This window comes from Pristiophorus japonicus, chromosome 1, assembly GCF_044704955.1.
Source record: "Pristiophorus japonicus isolate sPriJap1 chromosome 1, sPriJap1.hap1, whole genome shotgun sequence".
NCBI classification, from domain to species: domain Eukaryota; kingdom Metazoa; phylum Chordata; class Chondrichthyes; family Pristiophoridae; genus Pristiophorus; species Pristiophorus japonicus.
The window spans coordinates 175906218-175929219 of NC_091977.1; the positions used below are offsets into that span (position 1 = coordinate 175906218).

The following is a 23002-nucleotide window of genomic DNA, read 5'->3' on the forward strand; positions in this document are numbered from 1 at the left end:
TCACTGAAAGATAGCCGCTGCCGAACGAATGCCAAATGGGCATCTATTGTAAATAAATAATCCTTTGTGTGTCGTGAAGGTGGTCAGACACTTGGATTCTTCAGCCAGTTCCTGAGTCATGTAGGCCAAAGTGAGGTCCAGCTTCGTGGACAGCTTACCACCTGCCAGCATGGCAAAAAGGTCCTCCACTCTCGGGAGCGGGTATTGGTCTTGCTGCGACACTCAGTTGATGGTGGCTTTGTAGTCACCACAAATCCTAACCAAGCCATCTGCTTTGAGGATGGGAACAATGGGACTTGCCCAGTCGCTGAATTCAACGGGCAAAATTATGTCCTCTCTGAGCAGCCTGTCCAGTTCACTTTCAATTTTTTCACGCATCACGTACGGCACCGCTCTGGCTTTGTGGTGCACTGGTCTGGTGTCCGGAGTGATGTGTATCACTACTTTGGTGCCCTTGAACGTTCCAACACCGGGTTGAAAGAGTGACTCGAATTTTTGCAAGACCTGTGAGCATGAACTTCGCTCCACGGATGAAATGGCGTGCACATCCCCCCATTTCCAATTCATCTCAGCTAGCCAACTCCTCCCCAAGAGCACGGGGCCATTTCCCGGAAAAATCGAGAGTGGCAGCCGTTTTTGTGATCCATTATGCGTTATCACCAAGTTTGCACTGCCCAGCACTGGGATGATCTCTTTGGTGTACATACGTAGCTGCATCTCAATGCGTTCCAATTTGGGCCTGCTAGCTCTGTGTGGCCACAGTCTCTCAAATTGTTGGGCACTCATGAAGGACTGGCTAGCTCTGGTATCCAGCTCCATGTGCACTGGGATGCCATTCAGTAAGACTTTCATCATCATGGGTATGAGCTGTGGACGTCAGCCACATGAACTCTCTGAACTTCAGCATCCATGGTTGTTTCCCAGGCCTCATCCTGCATTGTAGACCCCTTGTCTGGTTCCTCTGTCTCACAGACTAGCCTCGCTACTGCCTTTTTGCACATCCTGGCCAGGTGTCCCTTGACATTACAAATCCTACAGGTGTAAAGTTGGAACCTGCAGATTTTTGCAGTGTGTCTGCTCCCACATCTCCAACATGAGCTGAGATTGCTGTTAACAAAAAGACTATTCCCAGGCATTCCTCTCTGATGTCCCTTTTGGCTGTTTCTAAGCACTCTGATGGGGGATGTTAATTGTCCTATCACAGGATGTATTATTCCTTGTGGTGGCGTGAATTGCCGATCCCCTTTCCATTGTTCCTGTTGCCAGGAGCTTGTTGCTGCCTGGCTGGTGTCGAATTGCCCTTGCCTGCCTGCCTGGATGGTGTCGAATTGCCCCTGCCTGTCTGTGGGTTCTGTGTCATTTTTAGAACATTGATTTCCTGGTGCAACGCAACTTTAAAACCAGGGCTGTGTGCGTAGATTAGCTTGGTCTCCGTTTCCCCTGCCATAAAGGTCTGAGCTATCAACGCCACCCCTTCTAAAGTCAAATCCTTAGTCTTTATGAGCTTCCTGAAATGCCGCATGATTAATGCCCTCGATGAAAAAGTCCCTTAACATCTCCCCCCTGCAGGCATCGGAGAACTTACAGAGACTGGCCAAAAGCCACAGTTCCACCACGAAGTCCGAGATGTTTTGATCCTCCCGACGCCGGTGAGAGTAGAACCGGTGCCGGGCCATATGCACGCTACTTGCTGGCTTGAGATGCTCACTGATCAGCTGGCTGAGCTCTTCGAAGGACTTGTCCGCTGGCTTTTGGGGTGCGAGCAGGTCTTTCATTAGCGCATACGTCTGTGGACCACAGCTGGTCAGTAGATGCGCACTCCACTTGTTAGCCGCTGTCTCTTCCAGCCAGTCCTTTGTGACAAAACTCTGCTGGTGTCTTTCCACAAAGTCGTCCCAGTCCTTACCCACACGATAGCGTTACTCTGTGCTACCGGTGGCCATCCTCGTGGTTCGGTGATTCCTGTTTCTCGTCGCCAGATGTAGTGTCTATGCACCTTGTTACAAACTCACATGAGGCATGGATATATCAGACACGGACATTCTGTGACCTTCACTTTATTCCCAGGACTAAAGAGTCCTGATCCTGGGTGGGACCTCCCCTTTTCTACCTGGAAACCCAGGTGAGCTCACTCCCTGTGGTCAGGGTGTGCATTACAAGGGTACAGGTACAGTATGTATGAGTTACAGTTACATACTTATAGTCATTGCAAGATGGTGAAATACATGACAGTAGTAATGATCAGTTTAAGGAAGTCAGGATCTAGGATATGAAAATTCAATATTCCAGCATGCATTACCGAATGTGAGACACTTGACATGAGTGCTGGCAAGTTATTTGCTACAAGGACAAAGAACATAATTCTAAGTGATTATTGTTCTAGGATTCAATTATCTGCCTTTATTCATCAACACTTACCTTTGTTCATCTAATGAGTTTATCAGACTTCTTCTGACACTGCTTTCTATTCATTATTTGAGCCAACATCACTTTCATATCAGCCATAGCAGTTAGATGCTTCTCCGATTTCAGCGGGTGTAACTCTTGGCCTGCTGCACTTATGCTGTTGATTTGGGGAGCCACGGATTTTTATGCTGGTATTTTTATTTGTCTAAGTTTGGCTTTATGGTTGTTTAAATCCAGTCACAAGGAGTATAAAGCTGGCTACGGTTAAAACACAAGTTCATAATCCAGCCAAATTTGATATATATATTGTGAGGTTTGTTTGAACTGTTTTTTGAACAGCAGGCTTGAGGGGAGGTACTAAGCTGCTTTTGAACAAACTCAGGCTGTGATTTATTTAGTTAACTGTGTGACAATCAATTATTTTTGAATGCTACTGCTAAGGGAATTAACTGTAGGGGTTTGTGGTGCTATGTGGGCACCCTGGACTTTGGGGGATCCAGCAACTATGGTCCATCCCATTGCTGCCTTACTGTCATGCTTAACTGGATAAATTCACCTGCTCTCATAAGTGTGTCAGTGACTTGACAATTGCACATTCAGACGCCCTGCGTGATTTTGCACAGATCCCTGTGCCTGCTTGAAATACCAAAGGCATAAAAGTTGATGCAGTCATTACTTTCACAGCCACAAGTAGACCTATTTGGGTTGATGATCTTGGCCATAATTCTTCAGCAGTAACTGGCATAGTTCCCTTACTGCCCCTTTGAATTTCACTCTTCTAACACAAAGCTTCTAATTAAGGTCTACGTAGCATATGCATGACGTGAAAATTATTTGGGGAGTAATATTTTATAGAACATTGGGGCTTAAATACCCCCTATTAGGTGCAATTCTGGAGGCATCCAGCGATGGCGTGCATGAATGGAAATGCCTGAGTTCAGAAGTAAATTTATCTTTAGGCTTCAACAGAATAAAACAGCTAATCAGGTGCCCCAATGCAGCTCATCTGTTGGGGTGTTATGAGATTTGACCAATGCCAAGTCTGGGAGTAGGAGAAAATGCTCAGGAAGGGAGCAAGGGTGTTCCAATAGTGGCCTGCATTATTTTGTGGAGCCAGTAGGAACACTCCTGCTCCTTCCGATTCCACAAAATAATAAAAACCTTCCATGTTTTGTGGACTGTTTTGAGTAGCCTCCGGCATTCCCTTTAAGGACCACTTGTTAGGCTGCTCAAGACCCAGAAATGGCAATCGGTGCTTGGGCATTGCAAGATCCATTAAGAGCAAACAAATTTTGGAGTCCAGATCTGAAATGTTCCCATGCAGATTGGGTGCAGGCTTCTGCACAGTTAAATTGGTTATTGTTGTGTCTGTTTTAGGCCCATTAAATGAGTGCAAGAAAATTAATTTAGACGCCAATGTCTCCTCAAATATTGCCTTTCTCTGGCTTTCTCCATCTTACACTCTTCCTCCTCATCCATTAAAATTGCATACAAGTAAATCCAATAACTGGTACCCAGAACCAATGTTTCCTTTAATTGTTTTTGGGTGCACGGCTCCTTTAAGGGGCATTGTGGCCCATTCAAAATACCGCACAGGCGCAGGTTTTTCCTATTTAAAAACTGGTGAGCCGGCTGCGCTTGAGCTGCAGAGCGGCTGCGCAGCTTAAAGAGAACATTGATCAGAACCTTACTGTTTTGGGCTGTGGCCCAAGAGCTGGAAAGTAGGATAAGACTGGAGAGGCTCTTTGTCGGAGGCCCTCCGTTTGGCAGAGGCAAGTCAGACAAACCTTGTCTGATTACTCTACTGTGAAGCACCTTAGGACGCTTTTACTATGTGAAAGGCACTATATAAATGCTAGGTGCTGTTGTTATTGTTGCAGTAAGAGTATGTGCTAAGTCAGCATGATATGATATACAAGAATGACACCACTGGAAGAACTTAAAACTGGCTTGCTTTTTGCACTCACACTATCAGAAATGAACACAAAATACTTTTTATTGTGTTACTTCTACAGAAAGATGTAATTTATTGCTAGTTTTTATTTTAGAGTTTGTCTCTAAATTCTACATAAATTGTACATCCAAGTTAATCACAGTGAGTTAAAATTTACTTCTCTGCAACTATGTAAAAAACCCCTACAGGAAATGCTTTTTAAATAGATTTGATTGAAGGCTAAGGTCATAATCAGTTGAACATTACAAAAATGTTGTACAAACATTGAAAAGTATAACACTGTTCTACATATTTAAATGCAAAATTTTAGTGCAAAAGAAGTACGTCTGAAAAGTATAAAAATATGGACAAATTTGATTTAAAAAGCATATAAGAGTGTTAGAGGTGAGTGTCTGCTATTGGTATTCTTCGGAGCTCCACAATCTGTGAATTAGCAATGCTTCCACCATCTTGGCTTCCGTGATATGATTCATTATCACTGGCATTGAGGCCTGCACCTGAAGCAAGAAGAAACACTAATTTAGAATCATTGGGAAAGGTGTATTTGTTCTTTTCAATAGATAGTACCAGAGTTTATGGCCTGGAAATAACTCCCAAACCACTGATGGGTATCCTTTTGAATACAGCTTCATAGAGATTCTCTGAATGGCTCAATGGATAAATGAACCATGTAGTGTGGCACTGAACCGTGTGCAGTGCTGAGCAAGCTGATCCATATTGTGATAGCACTTATAGTACTATAATTGGTCTCAGTGTCTCTAGGCTAAAGTTATATAAAATCAGCTTGGGTTCCTGTTTCTAATCGTGATCCGGTCACGCCTGTTAGAAAGCACACCTGTGAACATTGCTGAGGACAGGATCTGGCTCAAACTCCAACTCATCCAAAGTTCTACCGTCCTTATCCTAGCCCATATTAAATTGTGCTCAGCTATCACTCTTTTGGACTGGACAGGTTAGATGCAGGAAGAATGTTCCTGATGTTCGGGAAGTCCAGAACCAGGGGATACAGTCTAAGGATAAAGCATAAGCCATTTAGGACTGAGATGAGGAGAAACTTCTTCACTCAGAGAGTTGTTAACCTGTGGAATTACCTACCGCAGAGAGTTGTTGATGCCAGTTCATTGGATATATTCAAGAGGGAGTTAGATATGGCTCTTACGGCTAAAGGGATCAAGGGGTATGGAGAGAAAGCAGGAAAGGGGTACTGAGGTGAATGATCAGCCATGATCTTATTGAATGGTGGTGCAGGCTCGAAGGGCCGAATTGCCTACTCCTGCACCTATTTTCTATGTTTCTATATTTCTATCTCAATGAGCTGGCCAATACAGATCTATGTTCACACACAAACAATGGACACTTGAGTGACATACTGGGCAAGCTGCCAGAGCCCATGGAACCAAATCACAATATGTGTCAGGATCTTCAGGAGCGGAGGCAAAGAGAAAGTTTATGCTGGCTCGTGGCATACAGTTGCTACACACCACAACAACAATGTGTACCGAACCCAAGATTTTGACATAGCAATGGCCTATATCTGACTGAATCACCTGATTCTGCTGAGTTCCACATCACCCCAAAGGAAGGAAGCTACTGCATATTTTTGTAAATTGAAGTAAATTGTACAGTACTTTTTCACAATGACAATATTTTCCAGCTGTTTCATAAATAATTATTGCATATTTATATGAGATATAGAAACAATTCTATTTGGGGCATAAGTAATCTAGCCTCGTAACTTAACTCGTGAGAGACAAAGCCATGTAATATTTGCCTTCTCCTGCAGAAGACCAATATATATTCCTTATCTATTTCAGTTCTCCTTGTAAGATATTATAAAATACAACATAATGGAAATTTATCATTTGCTATCAGTCACGTGATTATTCTAGGGTACAGTAGTATAATGGTTATGTTACTGAACTAATATTCCAGAAGCCTCAACTAATGATCCTGAGATAAGAGCTCAAATCCCACCACGGCAGCTTGGGAATTTAAATTCAGGTAAGTAAATAAATCTGGAACAAAAAGCTAGTATCAGTAATGGTGACTGTTATGTATGTAAACATTGTAATTGTGTAAGACTTGCCACCAGAGGGCGCAACTGTTGGAGGCCCAAGGGTCACCTGCACACCTCGTGCAAGGGAATATAAAAAGTTGTCTGCCATGCTGCTGAGGCACTCTGGAGTTGTATTAAAGAGAGTAAGGTCACGTCAGTTTTAGCTTACAGTACTCAGTCTTGTGGAGTTCTTCCATACTTAACAATTGGCGACGAGTAACAGATTACGAACTTTCACGCGATCATGGCTGCCGTTGGTATTTTAGAGAGATTTGTAGAGGGTGATGATTGGGAAGCCTTCGTTGAGCATCTCGACCAGTACTTCATGGCCAACGAGCTGAAAAGGGACGATAAAGCGATCAAGCGCAGGGCGATTCTCCTCACCGTGTGTGGGTCCACAATATACGGCCTCATCAAGAATCTGCTAGCACCGGAGAAATCAGCTGAGAAGACATATACAGAGTTATGTACGCTGGTTCAGAACCACCTCAAGCCGAAGGAGAGCATCTTAATGGCCAGATATCGCTTCTACACGCACCACCGCTCTGTGGGCCAGGACATGGCGAGTTATGTCGCAGACCTGAGACACCTTGCGGGAACTTGCGAATTTGCTGGATTTTTGGGTGAAATGCTGCGGGATTTTTTTGTGCTTGGCATCAGCCACAAGGTCATTCTTCGCAAGCTGCTGTCCGCTGAATCCCTAGACCTGAGCAAGGCCATCACGATAGCCCAGGCATTCATATCCGCGAGTGATAATACCAGACAGATATCTTCCCAGCACCGAAGCTCACCGGCAAGTACTGTGCATAAAATAACGTCGCTAGCAGGCAGAACTGCATATAGCAGGGCCTACACGTCAGCAGCTGCAAGATCTAGGATGACTCAGCGTCTGCCATCAGCACTACGTGTGCGAAGGCTGTGAAACAATGGGACAACTCCAGCAAACGTGCAAGCGTGCTGCGACTCACCACGTGGCAGAGAGGCAACTCAACCAAGAGCCCTCTTATCATGCTGAAAGTCAAATAGAATGGCATTCCGGTATCAATGGAGTTGGAAACGGGGGCGAGTCAGTCAACTATGGGGCAACAAGGCACAAAGGCCCAAACTGAGCCCGATTCAGGCAAAGCTGTGCACCTACACCAAAGAGCTCATACCAGTCATTGGCAGTGCAGCAGTTAAGGTATCGTACGATGGAGCTGTGCATGATTTATCACTGTGGATTGTACCAGGCAATGGCCCAATACTATTCGGCAGAAGCTGGCTGGGAAAGATTCGATGAAACTGGGACGACATCAAAGCACTATCTTCAGTGGATGATGCCTCGTGTGCCCAAGTGCTGAGCAAGTTTCTGTCGCTATTTGAATCAGCCATCGGCAATTTCACAGGCGCCAAGATGCAGATCCATCTAGTCCCCGATGCAAGGCCCGTTCATCACAAGGCTTGAGAGGTTCCATATATGATGAGGAAGAAAGTCGAGATCGAACTGGACAGACTTCAACGAGAGGGAATCATATCGCCAGGCGAGTTCAATGAGTGGGCCAGTCCGATTGTTCCGGTATTGAAATGCGATGGCATGGTCAGAATCTGCGGAGACTACAAGGTGTCGATCAACGAAGTCTCATTACAAGACTAGTGCCCACTACCCAAGGCAGATGATCTGTTCACAACGTTAGCGGAGGGGAAGTCTTTCACCAAGTTGGACCTAACCTCCGCCTACATGACACAGGAGCTGGCTGAATCTTCGAAAAGATTGACGTGCATCAACACGCACAAAGGACTGTTTATATACCACAGGTGCCCTTTTGGGATTCGCTTGGCTGCTGCCATCTTCCAGAGGAACATGGAGAGTCTGTTGAAATCGGTTCCGCGCACCGTTGTGTTTCAAGACGACATCCTGATCACCGGTCGTGACACCACCGAACACCTGTACAACCTGGAAGAGGTTCTAAGTCAACTAGACAGAGTGGGACTCAGGCTGAAACGCTCCAAGTGTGTTTTCCTGGAGCTAGAGGTCGAACATTTGGGGAGAAAGATTGCGGCAGATGGCATCAGACCCATGGACTCAAATACAGAGGCCATCAAGAATGCACCCAGACCACAGAATGCGACGGAGCTGTGTTGTTCCTGGGACTCCTCAACTATTTTGGTAACATTCTACCCGGGTTAGGCACTTTGTTGGAACCATTGCACATGTTGCTACGTAAGGGTGACGACTGGATTTGGGGTAAATCTCAAGAGACAGTCTTTGAGAAGGCCAGAAACCTACTTTGTTCTAATAAGTTACTTGTACTGTATGACCCGTATAAACGATTTGTGCTAGCTTGTGATGCATCTTCGTACGGGGTCGGCTGTGTTTTACAGCAAACCAATGTATCGGGCAAACTTCAACTGGTTGCATACGCATCTAGAAGTCTGTCTAAGACTGAAAGAGCCTACAGTATGGTCGAGAAAGAGGCGTTAGCATGTGTATATGGGGTTAAGAAAATGCGCCAATACCTATTTGGACTTCGGTTTGAGCTTGAAACCGACCACAAACCGTTCATTTCGCTGTTTTCAGAAAGCAAAGGTATAAACACTAATGCTTCATCCCGCATCAAAAATGGGCACTAACATTATCCGCCTATGACTATGTTATCCGCCACAGACCAGGCACAGAGAACTGTGCTGATTTCCTCAGTCGGCTACCATTGCCCACTACCAGGGTGGAAATGGCACAGCCCGCAGACTTGCTTCTGGTTATGGATGCTTTTGAGAGCGAGGGGTCACCCGTCACTGCTCGCCAGATCAAGACCTGGACCAGCCAGGATCCTTTGCTATCACTTGTAAAAAGTTGTGTCCTCAATGGGAGCTGCTCGGCCGTTCCCGGGGAAATGCAAGATGAAATTAAGCCATTTCACCGATGCAAAGATGAAATGTCCATCCAGTCGGATTGTCTCTTATGGGGTAAACGCGTGGTTTTGCCAAAAAAAGGCAGGGAAATGTTTATACGCGACCTACATAATACCCAGCCAGGCATAGTCATGATGAAGGCTATAGCCAGGTCGTATGTTTGGTGGCCCGGCATTGACTCGGACTGAGAGTCATGCGTACACCAGTGCAACACGTGGTCACAATTGAGCAATGCACCAAGGGAGGCTCCATTCAGTCTGTGGTCATGGCCCTCCAAACCGTGGTCCAGGATCCACGTAGATTTTGCTGGCCCCTTTCTCGGAAAGATGTTTTTAGTTGTAGTGGATGCTTACTCTAAATTGATTGAATGAGTAATCATGTCATCCAGCACATCCACTGCCACCATCGAAAGCCTCCGGGCTATGTTCGCCACGCATGGCTTGCCCGACGTCCTTGTCAGTGACAATGGACCGTGTTTCACCAGCTCGGAATTCAACGAGTTTATGACTTGCAATGGCATCAAGCATGTCAGGTCTGTCACGTTTAAGCCCGCATCCAATGGTCAAGCGGAATGGGCAGTCCAAACTATCAAGCAGAGCTTGAAACGCGTGACGGAAGGCTCCTTGCAGACCCGCTTATCTCGGGTTCACCTCAGCTACCGGACGCGACCCCACTCGCTCACTGGGGTTCCCCCCGCAGAATTGTTAATGAAGAGAGCACTCAAAACCAGGTTCTCCCTAGTCCACCCGGATCTAAATGATCATGTGGAAACCCAGCGTCACTGGCAAAACATGTACCACGATCGCGCGGCTGTATCTCGTCACATTAATGTTAACGACCCTGTGTTTGTCCTTAATTACGGTCATGGTCCTAACTGGGTTGCTGGCACTGACTTGGCCAAGGAGGGGAATAGAGTGTTTATAGTCAAACTATTGAATGGACAAACATGCAGAAAGCATTTGGATCAGACCAAACTGCGGCTCATCGACAACCAGGAACAACCTGAAGAGGACATCACAATCATCGATCCACCAACACACACCCAACCAGCAATCGACCTCGCTGTCAATCAAGAGAATGAACCCACCATTCTCAACAGTCCTGTCAGACCAGCCGCGCCGTAGTGCAGCAATGGTCCGACCAACTCACCCATTCCAGAGTTTGAACTCAGACGATCAACCAGGGAGCATAGGGCCCCGGATCGTCTCAACTTGTAAATAATTTGTATCAAAGACTTTGTGGCGGGGGGGGTGGGGGGGTGATGTTATGTATGTAAACATTGTAACTGTGTAAGACTTGCCACCAGAGGGCGCAACTGTTGGAGGCCCAAGGGTCACCTGCACACCTCGTGCAAGGGAGTATAAAAGGTTGTCTGCCATGCTGCTGAGGCACTCTGGAGTTGTATTAAATAGACTAAGGTCACATCAGTTTTAGCTCAAAGTACTCAGTCTTGTGGACTTCTTCCATACTTAACAGTGACCATGAAACTACTGGATTGTCCAAAAACCCATCTGTTTCACTAATGTCCTTTCCGGAAGGAAATCTGCCATCCTTACCTGGTCTGGCCTATATGTGACTCCAGACCCACAGCAATGTGGTTGACTCCTAACTGCCCTTTGAAATGGCCCAGCACGCCATTTAGTTGTACCAAACCGTTACAAAGAAGCATACTAAGCAACACTGCAGTGGTCAAGAAGGCAGCTCACCACTACCTTCTTATTAGGGGTGGGCAATAAATGTTGGCCTTGCCAGTGACGTCCAAATCCCATGAACGAAGTTTAAAAAAAAACCTTTACCCAAGTATTAAAATAAATAGGGGGTCAACGAATGAGATGATAGCATTAGGAGCAACGCATTTTAGCACTGGGCCCAGTTTATAAAACATAGCAGTTGCTACGTTATGTTGCTAGATCACAAAATGCATGTTTAAATTGTTTTTCATCATCATAGGCAGTTCGTCGAAATCGAGGAAGACTTGCTTCCACTCTAAAAGTGAGTTCTCAGGTGGCTGTATAGTCCAATGCGGGAATTACAGTCTTTGTAACAGGTGGGGCAGACAGTGGTTGAAGGAAAGGGTGGGTGGGGAGTCTGGTTTGCCGCACGTTCCTTCCGCTGTCTGCACTTGATTTCTGCATGCTCTCGGCGACGAGACTCGAGGTGCTCTTCCTCCACTGGGCAGTCTTGGGCGAGGGATTCTCAGGTGCCGGTGGGGATGTTACACTTTATCAAGGAGGCTTTGAGGGCGTCCTTAAATCCAGTCGTCAAAATACACAGCTCAGCCTTGGACAACATGGACCATTTTCCATACCTCGAGACTCTACTATCAGCAAGGGCAGACATCGATGATGAGGTCCAACACCCCCTGCCAGTGTGCCAGCACAGCCTTCGGTCACCTGAGGAAGAGAGTGTTTGAAGACCAGGACCTCAATTCTGGCACCAAGCTTATGGTCTTCAGCGCTAAGTGATACCCGCCCTCCTATATGGCTCAGAGACATGGACCATGTACAGTTGACACCTCAAATTGGTTTTATTGCAGTGATGTCTATTTTAAGAGTTGCATTTGACTCATACTTAAATAGTCCTGAATGTCCTGTAACCTATGCTGAACACACACCTTTAATTTTACTAGTTAAAATAGAATGCAGGTACATGACTGTATCGCTGCAAAACTCTGTGCTGTGTGCCTATATGTAATAACTTCTCATAAAGATCTGTATTTAAGGACATTGGCTTCATGAAATCCTATCTGACAAACTGTTTTCTTGTTTGGGGAGGAAGAACAGCCATGATGATACCACGTGCAGGAGATAGGATGTTAACATGATTTAAGTTACTGCATCATGAATTAAGAAAGGTTTGCCAAGGACTTATTCATGAAGACTTTTTTTAAGCTTATATCAGCACCACTCCCTCAATCATGCATGCCTTAATATATGGATTTGGTTAAATCCAAGGTCATTAAAAAAAAACAACAGACTACTTTTCACACTAGTAGCTCAATGTGGCATTGCTTGTGGGTAACCTGGGACTTGCAGCACAATTTCTGGTGCTTACCACGGTCCCAGTGACACCTGAACACAATAGTGGTTTGCTCATTGCTATAATATGGAAAATGTATTGAACCGCTACATCATCTCAGGTAAAAATCTTACAAATCTTACTGATACTGAAAAATACAGGCCTCACAAATATAGATGCCAAAATTCTGTGGCACCAACAGTGCTCCTGGGACATTGGGACTCCACTCTGAATCATATCTAATTGTAATTCTCACAAAGGCCTGGATAGGGCAGAACATCTGTCCACCTCAAACATGCACTGATGTCAGAGTGAGCAAGGATGAGGAGAGGGAGAATTTCCGTGGTGCTGTCTTGGCTAATGACCTGGATGAACTGGCATTTAGCTGGAACTCACCTGGAGCCCTGGCCTGGATCCCCTGAAGATGCCTGCTCCATTATGCATATCGGTTCCATATAATGGGGGCTAATTGGACTGCTTAACAAAACCTCCTTTAGCAGGTAGGTGTAGACCTCCCTCGCCCCACACACTTCCACCCCCACCCCCCATCCCCCCTCCATCTCCTTGCGAACCGCTGACCATCCCGGCACTTATCATGGACACGGTGAGCAGTTTCTGGGACGCACTTTCCACAGACTTCCCTCCCATTTTGGGCAGGAAGTTGACCAGTGACATGTTAACGAGATCCTGTCATTAAAATCGCCTGGGGTTCCCACTGCCATTCTCGGACGGGCTAGTTGCTCACTAGGCTACTTGCCTACCCGGGAGTTAAAATTCTCACCCATATCTCTGAAGCTCACGTGGTCTCAAAGCACACAAAAAGATGAGTAAAATTTTGTTATGTAGAAACTGGAAAGATTAAACATGTACAAAGCTCCTATGTCAGATGATTTACATCCTAGAGTCCTCAAGGAACAAAAAGTGACATTAGTGATGCTTTGGTTGGTATTTTTTAGGGCTCCATAAAGACTCGAGAAGTACTTAAGGACAGAAGTGTTGCAAATATAGATCCAATGTCCAAAAAGATACAATGGCATGAACCTGGTAATTATATGCCAGTTTGCCGAACAAGTATTGTGGCAAAAATACTTGTAAATATTCTTTGCAGTGCAAAGAAGATCATTTAAAGAACATACTATTTGACTAAGCATTGGATTAGAGGACACATTACAAAATTCAACGGCCTAGAAATTCGAACTTTCAGCTGTTAGGGCCGGTTTTGAAGAAAAAAATGGCTTCTGCCCACTTCCGGCAAAGAAGGCAGTGACCACCATGCCTGCACTCGATGCAAGTATTTGAATTACCAGGCGTTGTCTGTCAATCGGCATGCAACGCTGAATTGATGCATGCTCACTGATTTTGATGTCACCGTTTCTCTTACTGCCCTCTCCAAAGCACGCCTGTGCATGCAGCCGTTGGCAGCGCGTAGAGTCGGGAGAAAGCGGCTGTGAGCTATAAACTGTATAATAAACAGCTGCTGAGGTAACTGGTAACTACGGAGAGCTCAGACTATGTAATTGGAGCGAAAAGTGATTCCAATGTGATGCATCAAATCTCCCCCCTGGTCAGTCAAAAATTGCAGGTGGTAAATACTTTGTAAATAAATTATATTGTACTACAGTATTAATAATCTCAGAAAAAAAATCAAAGCTGCATATCCTTAAATTTTATGAATTGGATTTTCTAGTTTAGGAACTGATAAAATAATACGCAAAGTTGTGGGGCTGGATTTTTGACTTTTATATTTCGGGGTGTTAATCGCGGCAAGGTGTAAACGTTTGTGCCTGAAAATAGTTTGCACTTTCAACTGGAAGTTTCTCCAAAAAAGTCATCTGGAGGAGCGTTGACGTTAAGTCAGGCATTGCATGACTGACTTTGTGCTCCCGAGGTTAAACTTTCGGCTTTAAAGGAGGCGGCCATTTGCGCATGTGCAGTGAATTTTTTTTTTCTTTTCCGATTGCAAATTCTAATGCAGAGTACGGCAACCTCCTGCGCGCAAGGCATATAAACCGCCCCACTTCAGTCACTTCTGCTAAGATAGAGGAGCAGGAGGGAAAGCAGCGTGCCAGGCGCTTCTGACATGAGGCAAGTGAGGCCTTAATCCACGCAGTGGAGAGGAGGTGGTTCTCACTCCATCTTGCTGGGGGAGCCAGACCACTCCCTCCTGTGTTTAAGTGAATATGGAGGGACAGTGCACAGGAGGTGTCTGCTGCAGACACTGTGCCCAGGACTGGCACACAGTGTCAAAAAAAGTTCAACGACCTTACGAGGATCATCAGGATGAGTACCATTTGCATTTATGTACGCCTCAATGACTTCTAACATTAATCCCACACACTATGTGGTTTGTTATGCATATGGTCTCTCTCAATACTCTGTGGGGTGGCTTTCACAATACATAAGAAAGATGAAGGCTTAATTCAGCACCCATTGGCTTTTAATGATCCATGCAAATTAACTCTATAATGTACATCGTCCCTTGCAATACACTCCATGTATTGCTATGCCTTTCTGAAAGATCACTTACAAACCCCATGTTAGATGCCACTAACCTGCGAACAAATACTGATGAAGCACTTGCAACATCCAAACAGATTGAACGGAAGCAACAACAAGAGAAACCCTTTCTAAACCCTTTCTATTTTTCTCTTTGCAGTCCAAACACTCCCATCATAGATGGGAGCAGCTGCGGACAGACGGGGGTCCGCCTCAACCAATCCTATTGACAGATGTCGAGGAAAGGGTCTCAGCCCTCATCGGAGTCCCAGCTCGGGCAGTTGCCGGGGGCGATGCTGAGCCCCCTTCGGATAGTGAGGGTATATAAATGGATCACGCGACTCAAGACACTGCATTGAGAGATATTATGGAGTTGTGACGGGCCTTCAAGTGAACATGTGCCATGCGATCGTCCTCATGTCATTCTTCCCCCTCCCCTGCTGCTAACCACTCCTCTGTTGTTTTCTACTTCCAGATGACCAACCAGAGGTGCAGCATCCCTTGAGGGAGGCCTCCACTTCAGGTCATGGTGGAGACAATGAGAGAAGGGAGGAGATTGCTCCTGTGGAGCATCACAGCCTACCAGTTGCCCCATCGGGGCTAAGTTCATCTGGGGACAATGCTGACTTCCCGGGATTTCAGGAGTCGGAGGTACTTGGTCCCAGTGGTGTACAGCAACACAGTGCCGGGGTGGAATCTCACAGGCCAGCTCTCCAGAGGGTGAGTCGGCAAAGTCGATCTGCTCAAAGACAGGCAGACGTGGAACTGGACCTGGTGGAAATGTTCAGGGAAACCACAGGAATGCACCGTGAGCTTATGGATGCATTGTGATGGATCCCAGCGAGCATCGACAAGCTCACTGCGACTGTTGCGGAGGCAGCGTTGCAGATTGTCGTTGTGAGTCGTGAGTCCAGCGAGGCCATTGTTGCCCACACACAGAGGCTGGTGGCCTCGAGCAGCAACAGTGGAGTTCCAGAGTGTGTAGCGCATGCCATTCATCACACCGCAGTCTCGGGCACATCACCAGCACAAGCTTTGCTTCAGCTTGGCCAAGTGTCTGCTTCCATACTCTCTGCATTCCCCACGGGGAAGTGACGGTGCCAAAGCAGGTCAACAAGTTGTGGGGAGGCAACGTGCTCCAGTTGCTGAGGCCCAGGCCCATTGGAGAGTCAGTGGCTCTCCGGAAATGACAGGTGCTGTCATTCCTCAGGATGACAGCATTCTGGATCCCACCACTCACTCGCCAACCATGCACCATACACAGTTATGACTGGTCACACCAATGATGAGGTGCACCAGTTCAAAGCCGGGCCTTCCAGGCCAAGAGCTGATGCAGGGCATCCTCAGACGCCGTCTGCATTGTCTGGCCCCCCCCAACACAGCAGCCCTCCAGCAACCTTGCTGTACCCCTGAGAACTTATTGAGGAGGAGCAGCAGGCATGGGAAGGGGTTGAAGGGAAGGGGAGGGAAATGTCTTGCAAAGACCCATTAAGGGCTGGCATCAAATCATTGCTAGTAATGTCTGTACCACTGTCCACATTGCACATAGTTGTGTGAAAACAATGCACTCCTCTTCAATGGTGTTGCTGCATGAAGCAGTCTTGTGTTAATTTACATTTTGTTCACTGCAGGGAGCAGTTTTGTGTTCATTTACATGGGGGCCGAAATTCAGCATTGCTGGAAAGCTGGCGCTCACCTCGACTTTTTGGGGCCATTGGCGCTGAAATTTTTTCGGGGCTGGCCCGACCCATAATTCAGTTCCAAAAGTGAAAAAATGGGTTCCAGTGCTAAGGAACCCTTCCAAAGTGGATTTTTCAGCGGTATAGCTGTGTTAATTGGAGCATAATTACCAATGAGAAATTCAGCATGCAGGTAAGGGTTTCTAACGAACCAGCTGCAGGCCAGGGTTTGCAGCTAAGCCCTGAGAGGGGAGAGAGTTTGAAAGGATGGCTATTGTAAGAGGTGCAAGGAGAGCCAACAGGTTCAGTGATCTGGAGCTGGAGACACTGATGGATGGTGTGAAGGAGAGAAGAAGAATACTGTTTCCTGACGTGGGGAGACCTGGCAGACAGGCAGTAAATAGTGCATGGGAGTTTACTATCAGGAAGTGCAGACATCAATGACGAGGTCCAATATCACCTCCAGTGTGCCAGCGCAGTCTTTGGTCGTCTGAGGAAGCGAGTGTTTGAAGACCAGGACCTCAAATCTGGCACCAAGCTTATGGTCTACAGGGCAGTAGTGATACCCGCCCTCCTATATGGCTCAGAGATGTGGACCATATACAGTAGACACCTCAAAGAGCTGGAGAAGTACTACCATCACTGCCTCCGCAAGATCCTACAACTCCACTGGGAGGATAGACGCACCAACGTCCATGTTCTCGCTCAGGCCAACATCCCCAGCATCGAAGCACTGAACACACTCGACCAGCTCTGCTGGGTGGGCCACATCGTCCGTATGCCCGACACAAGACTCCCAAAGCAAGTGCTCTACTCAGAACTCCTACACAGCAAGCGAGCCCCAGGTGGGCAGAGGAAATGTTTCAAGGACACCCTCAAAGCCTCCTTGATAATGTTCAACATCCCCACCGGCAGCTGGGAATCCCTGACCCAAGACTGCCCAAAGTGGAGGAAGAGCATCCGGGAGGGCGCTGAGCATCTTGAGTCTCATCGCCGAGAGCATGCAGAAACCAAGCGCAGACAGCGGAAGTAGCATGCGGCAAACCAGGTTCCCCACCCACCCTTTCCTTCAACCACTGTCTGCACTATCTGTTATAAAGACTGTAATTCCCGTATTGGACTGTACAGCCACCTGAGAACTCACTTTTAGAGTGGAAGCAAGTCTTCCTCAATTTTGAGGGACTGCCTATGATGATGAATGCATGGAGGGAGATTGCAGGGGAGGTGTCAGGCACCTCCATATAAGTGAGGACACTATGCAGTGCAGGAAGAGGTTCAACGATGTCATCTGGCTTATGAAAGTGAGTACCTCTTCCACCAACTGCTGACCTTGCATCTGCGAGACTCTCCTTCAACATGCTCTTATTTCCCATACTCACTGTTTAGTCACTCAAGCAGCATTTCATTGTTCACACCTCTATACTTACATGTGTGTGTTCTCACAATGGAGGCTCCCTTTCGTCTCACACTTACAGCTGCATGTCAGGGACAAACACTTGTGCACTCATTTCTCATGCATCATCACAGTGGTACTCAGCAACCATGCTTTCATTTGCAGACTAAACTGGCCCACAAGAGAGCCCAGCTAATGATGACCAGGGGTGGAGATGCAGACACACAGGTGCTGACACCTGTACAGCAGAGGGCTCAAGCGTTGGTCGGCGGCCATGCTGCATTCCCTGTGACTGATGGTTGTGCTGATGCCGATGTGGGTAAGTGAAGGCCCTCCTTGAATGGACTCTCTCTTTCAATGCGCCAGCGCCTACTGTTCCTTTCCTTCATGGAAGTCTGCTAGTTGCATCCTCCATGCCTTCACCCTCACTTCCCCTCACAGCAGCCCTTCTCCCATTTATGCTTACAGATGTCATGCCCCCCGTGGGCAGCGGAACTGGCGATGCCGATGTGAGCAGCATTGGTAAGTGAAGCCGTCGTTGAATGTGCTCGCTACTTGAATGTGCTTTGCTGTCCAAAAGTGTGCTAGTTGCAGGCTCCATGTGTCAATCCCCTACCTTCCCTCACGGCAGATGCTTGCAGATGAAACACCACCAAGACAGACACCTGTGAGACCACATGTAGATCTGAAGTGTAGGCTGCCTGATATCACCCCAAGCAGCGATGAGGACACTGAGGTCTCCAGTGATGAAGGCACAATATTCAGCACTCCTGGCTCATGCCAAGAAATAATGAGGAAGAGGAGGATGAGGAAGAGACGGATAGCACAAGTGCGTCACTGCTTCCACCCACACAATCCAGCTCAGATATGGTGGGTGTGTGCAGTCTGATATAGTTAACGTGGTAGGTGGGGCAGCACTGGATATTGCACCGGGGCCTAGCAGGCTGCAGCATGGTCACAGGGCTAGGGAACCTCAGGTGCCACCTCTCCGGAGGGCGAGTCTGCACTGGAGTTCTGCCGACGAGGGCTCAGATCATGCCTACAAGAAAAGGGTGGAGGCTATGCATTCGCAGATGTTGGGGGCTCTGACAAGGGTGTCAGAGAGGATGTCGGAAGTAGTCAGGAGTGTGGAGGAGTCCACTTCCCGAATAGGCGACAGCTCTGCACACACCATGGAGCACATCATTGCCAGTGTGCAGGAGATGGAGGATTCCCAGAGTGTCCGTGCGGATTCACCTGTGATGCCGCAAATTGCAGGTGATGTGGCAGCTGCCATTTCGGCACAGGCGCGATTGAACGATCGCATCGGTGCTGGATTGGAGAGAATGGCTGCGGCACTGGAAGTACAGAATGCTCTTATGCTCTCTGGGCAACAGGCCACGGAGCATCTTAGTGCTGCCATGGAGTGTCAAACTGTTGCTATCACTGGTGGAATTGAGACTCTAACGGCTCTCATGCAATCTCAGCTCGATCCCACCAGACACCTCAGTGTTGCGTTCACGGCTGGGTCCAACAGGGGCCATGGGGAACCCTTGGGTCTTGCGCCACAGCACTGACCTGACCTCCCTCAGCTTGGTGGTGGTGGTAAGGTGCCGCCCCCGGGGAGTGATTCTGGCTCCTTGGACCAGGATCCTGATGATGTGCTCTCTCAGGATCACAACATTCCTGGCCCTAGACCTCCCACTTCGTCAGTGCCTCCATGCATGTTTCCACCCGAGCAAAGCCAGACTGCACCCTCCCAGGAGGGTGATGGGCAGTCTGCACCAGGCCCAGAGGTGTTCGAGGGTGTCCTAGATGGACAGCTGTAGCTTTGACAGAACAACCACAGCAGCCTTCCTAGACCCATGATGCAGCCACAGGGGAGACAGGCGCAGTGTTAGGGTAGTCATGCATAACAGGTGTGATAGTGAGATGCACAGGGGTAAAAAATGATTAGAGTATTATTATATTGTTGTTTATGTTCTGTTTTTGCACTGATTTGGATAATTTTATAAATCTTTATTTTTGGCACATATATCTGGCCAGGTGTTTCATTTGGGAGTGGGCAATTCTGTGTGAAGGCATCATTGCGATGGCGAATGAAAGTGGGAGCTGAAGGGTCACGTGTGGATGGGATTATTGTGTTCCTAACACAAATGAGGCTGCACACAGGGAGGTTAAAGTAACAGTGACCTCAGTCTTTAATAAGACACTCCAGAGAGAGGAACAGGCCTTGGGGGCCGGCTTATATACAGTGCTCCCCCTTGGGACTTCAAGGGATGAGCTCCCTGGTGGCGGAACATGGGAGTGCATGCTTTACAGATACACAACATCACTCCACCGCCAAAGTCAAAGTGAAAACTATTTACAAGGTGAGGCGGTCGGGAGCCTTTCTTTCCCTGGTGGACCGCCTCGGTACAAATGTCTGTTCTGGTTTGTTGGCTGTGCCCTCGCTGGGCTGGCGTGTTGTTGGCCCTGCAGGGCTGTTAGGTGAGCCTGGTCTTGCTGGGCTGTTGGGCGTGATGGGTTCGATTTCCTGGTCCGGCGTGGTGTCATTGATCCTTTGGGTGTGTGTTGTGGGTTCAAAAAAGGTGGTGTCTGCTGTGGGTTGTTCAGGCAGTCTGTGAACCGCAGCATCGTTTGGTCCGGGTGCTTTCTGCAAATTTGTCCATTGTCTAGTTTGACTACAAACATCCTATTCCCTTCTTTAGCTATCACCATGCCCACGATCCAGTTGGGACCATGTCCATGGTTTAGCACATACACAGGGTCATTCAGATCAATTTCCCATGACACAGTGGCGCGACCATCGTTTACATTTTGTTGCTGCCGCCTGCTCTCTACCTGATCATGCAGGTTGGGGTGAACCAGCGAGAGTCTGGTTTTAAGTGTCCTTTTCATGAGTAGCTCAGCCGGGGGCACCCCTGTGAGCTAGTGGGGTCTCGTGCGGTAGCTGAGCAGTACTCGGGACAGGCGGGTTTGGAGTGAGCCTTCTGTGACTTGTTTAAGGCTCTGTTTGATGGTTGTACTGCCCGCTTTGCCTGCCCATTGGAGGCTGGTTTAAACGGGGCCGAGGTGAACTGTTTGATCCCATTGCAGGTCATAAATTCTTTAAATTCAGTTCTGGTGAAACATGGCCCGTTGTCACTGACCAGTATGTCAGGCAGGCCGTGGGTGGCAAACATGGCCCTCAGGCTTTCAATGGTGGTGGTGGCGGTGCTTCCCGATATTATTTCACATTCAATCCATTTTGTAAAATGCATCCACCACTACCAGGAAAATTTTACCGAGAAACGGGCCCACATAGTCGACATGGATACTCGACCATGGTCTGGAGGGCCAGGACCACAAACTTAGTGGTGCCTCTCTGGGCGCGTTGCTCAACTGAGCACATGCGCTGCATTGCCGTACACAGAACTCTAAGTCAGAGTCGATACCGGACCACCACACGTGCGATCTGGCTATCGCTTTCATCATTACTATACCTGGATGTGTCCTGTGGAGATCCGAGATGAACGTCTCCATGCCCTTTTTTTGGTAGCACTACACGGTTACCCCACAACAGGCAGTCTGCCTGAATGGACAGCTCGTCCTTTCGCCGCTGGAATGGCTTGATTGGCTCTTGCATTTCAACGGGGATGCTGGCCCAGCTCCCATGCAGTACACAGTTTTTTACTAGGGACAGCAGAAGATCTTGGCTGGTCCAAGTCCTAATCTGGCAGGCCGTGACAGGTGATTTATCATTTTCAAACCCTTCCATGACCATTAAATCTGCGGGCTGCGCTACCATCAACAAGTTTGCAGGCTGCGCCATTTCCACCCCCGTGGTGGGCAATGGTAGCTGACTGAGAGCATCCGCACAGTGCTCGGTGCCTAGCTTGTGGAGAATGGTATAGTTATACGCTGATAGCATGAGTGCCCACCTTTGTAAGCAGGCTGAGGCATTAGTATTTATCCCCTTGTTTTCAGCGAACAGGGATGTGAAGGGCTTGTGATCGGTTTCCAGCTCAAATTTGAGGCCAAACAGGTACTGATGCATTTTCTTTACCCCAAACACACACGCTAATGCCTCTTTCTCAATCATGCTGTAGGCCCTCTCGGCCTTAAACAAGCTCCTGGAAGCATAGGCGACAGGTTGCAACTTCTCCGCAACGTTAGCTTGTTGTAATACATACCCGACTCTGTACGACGACGCGTCACATGCTAGCACAAGTCTTTTACACGGGTTATACAATACAAGCAGCTTTTTGGAGCATAAAATGTTTCTGGCTTTCTCAAAAGCAATTACCTGTTTTTTTTTCCCCCCAAACCCAGTTCGCACCTTTGTGCAATAACACATGTAGAGGCTCTAAAAGGGTGCTTAACCCCGGAAGGAAGTCACCAAAATAGTTGAGGAGTCCCAGGAACGACCGCAGCTCCGTGATGTTCTATAGCCTGGGCGCGTTCCTGATAGCCTATGTCTTGGTGCCTGTGGGCCGAATGTTGTCCGCCGCGATCCTTCTCTCCAAAAACTCCACTTCTGTTGCCATGAAGATGCATTTCAACCTCTTCAGCCGCAGTCCTACGTGATCCAGTCGCTGGAGGGCCTCCTCCAGGTTTTGTAGGTGCTCGACGGTGTCCCGACCCATGACCAATATGTCGTCCTGAAAAACCACCGTGCATGGTACCGGCTTGAGTAGGCTCTCCATGTTTCTCTGGGAGATCGCTGCAGCTGACCAAATTCCAAATGGGCATCTGTTGTAGATGAACAGTCCCTTGTGTGTGTTGATGCAGGTGAGGCCCTTCGAAGACTCCTCCAGCTCCTGCATCATGTTGGCCGAAGTCAGGTCGAGCTTGGTGAATGTTTTGCCTCCTGCCAGCGTCGCAAATAGGTCGTCTGCCTTCGGTAGCAGGTATTGGTCCTGTAGCGAGAAACGATTAATAGTTACTTTATAATCGCTGCAAATCCTGACAGTGCCATCACTTTTGAGTACAGGAACGATCGGGCTGGCCCACTCGCTGAATTCCACTGGGGAGATGATGCCCTCGAGTTGCAGCCTGTCCAGTTCGATTTCCACTCTCTCCCTCATCATGTGAGGTACCGCTTGCGCCTTGTGGTGAATGGGTCATGCCTCTGGGACCAAGTGGATCCG

General features: G+C 47.7%; 1 protein-coding gene across 3 annotated transcripts in view; it reads right to left on the reverse strand.

The window, feature by feature from the left end:
• Window positions 1–4545: 4545 nt before the first annotated feature.
• Window positions 4546–23002, reverse strand: part of adgrv1 (adhesion G protein-coupled receptor V1) — an 892784-nt gene continuing 874327 nt past the window's right edge. For all 3 annotated transcript variants that reach the window (XM_070885047.1, XM_070885038.1, XM_070885028.1), the window contains one exon: window positions 4546–4857. In XM_070885047.1, coding sequence (XP_070741148.1) covers window positions 4739–4857 — 119 coding nt within the window. In that variant the 3' untranslated portion in view covers window positions 4546–4738. The remainder of the gene's footprint in view (window positions 4858–23002) is intronic.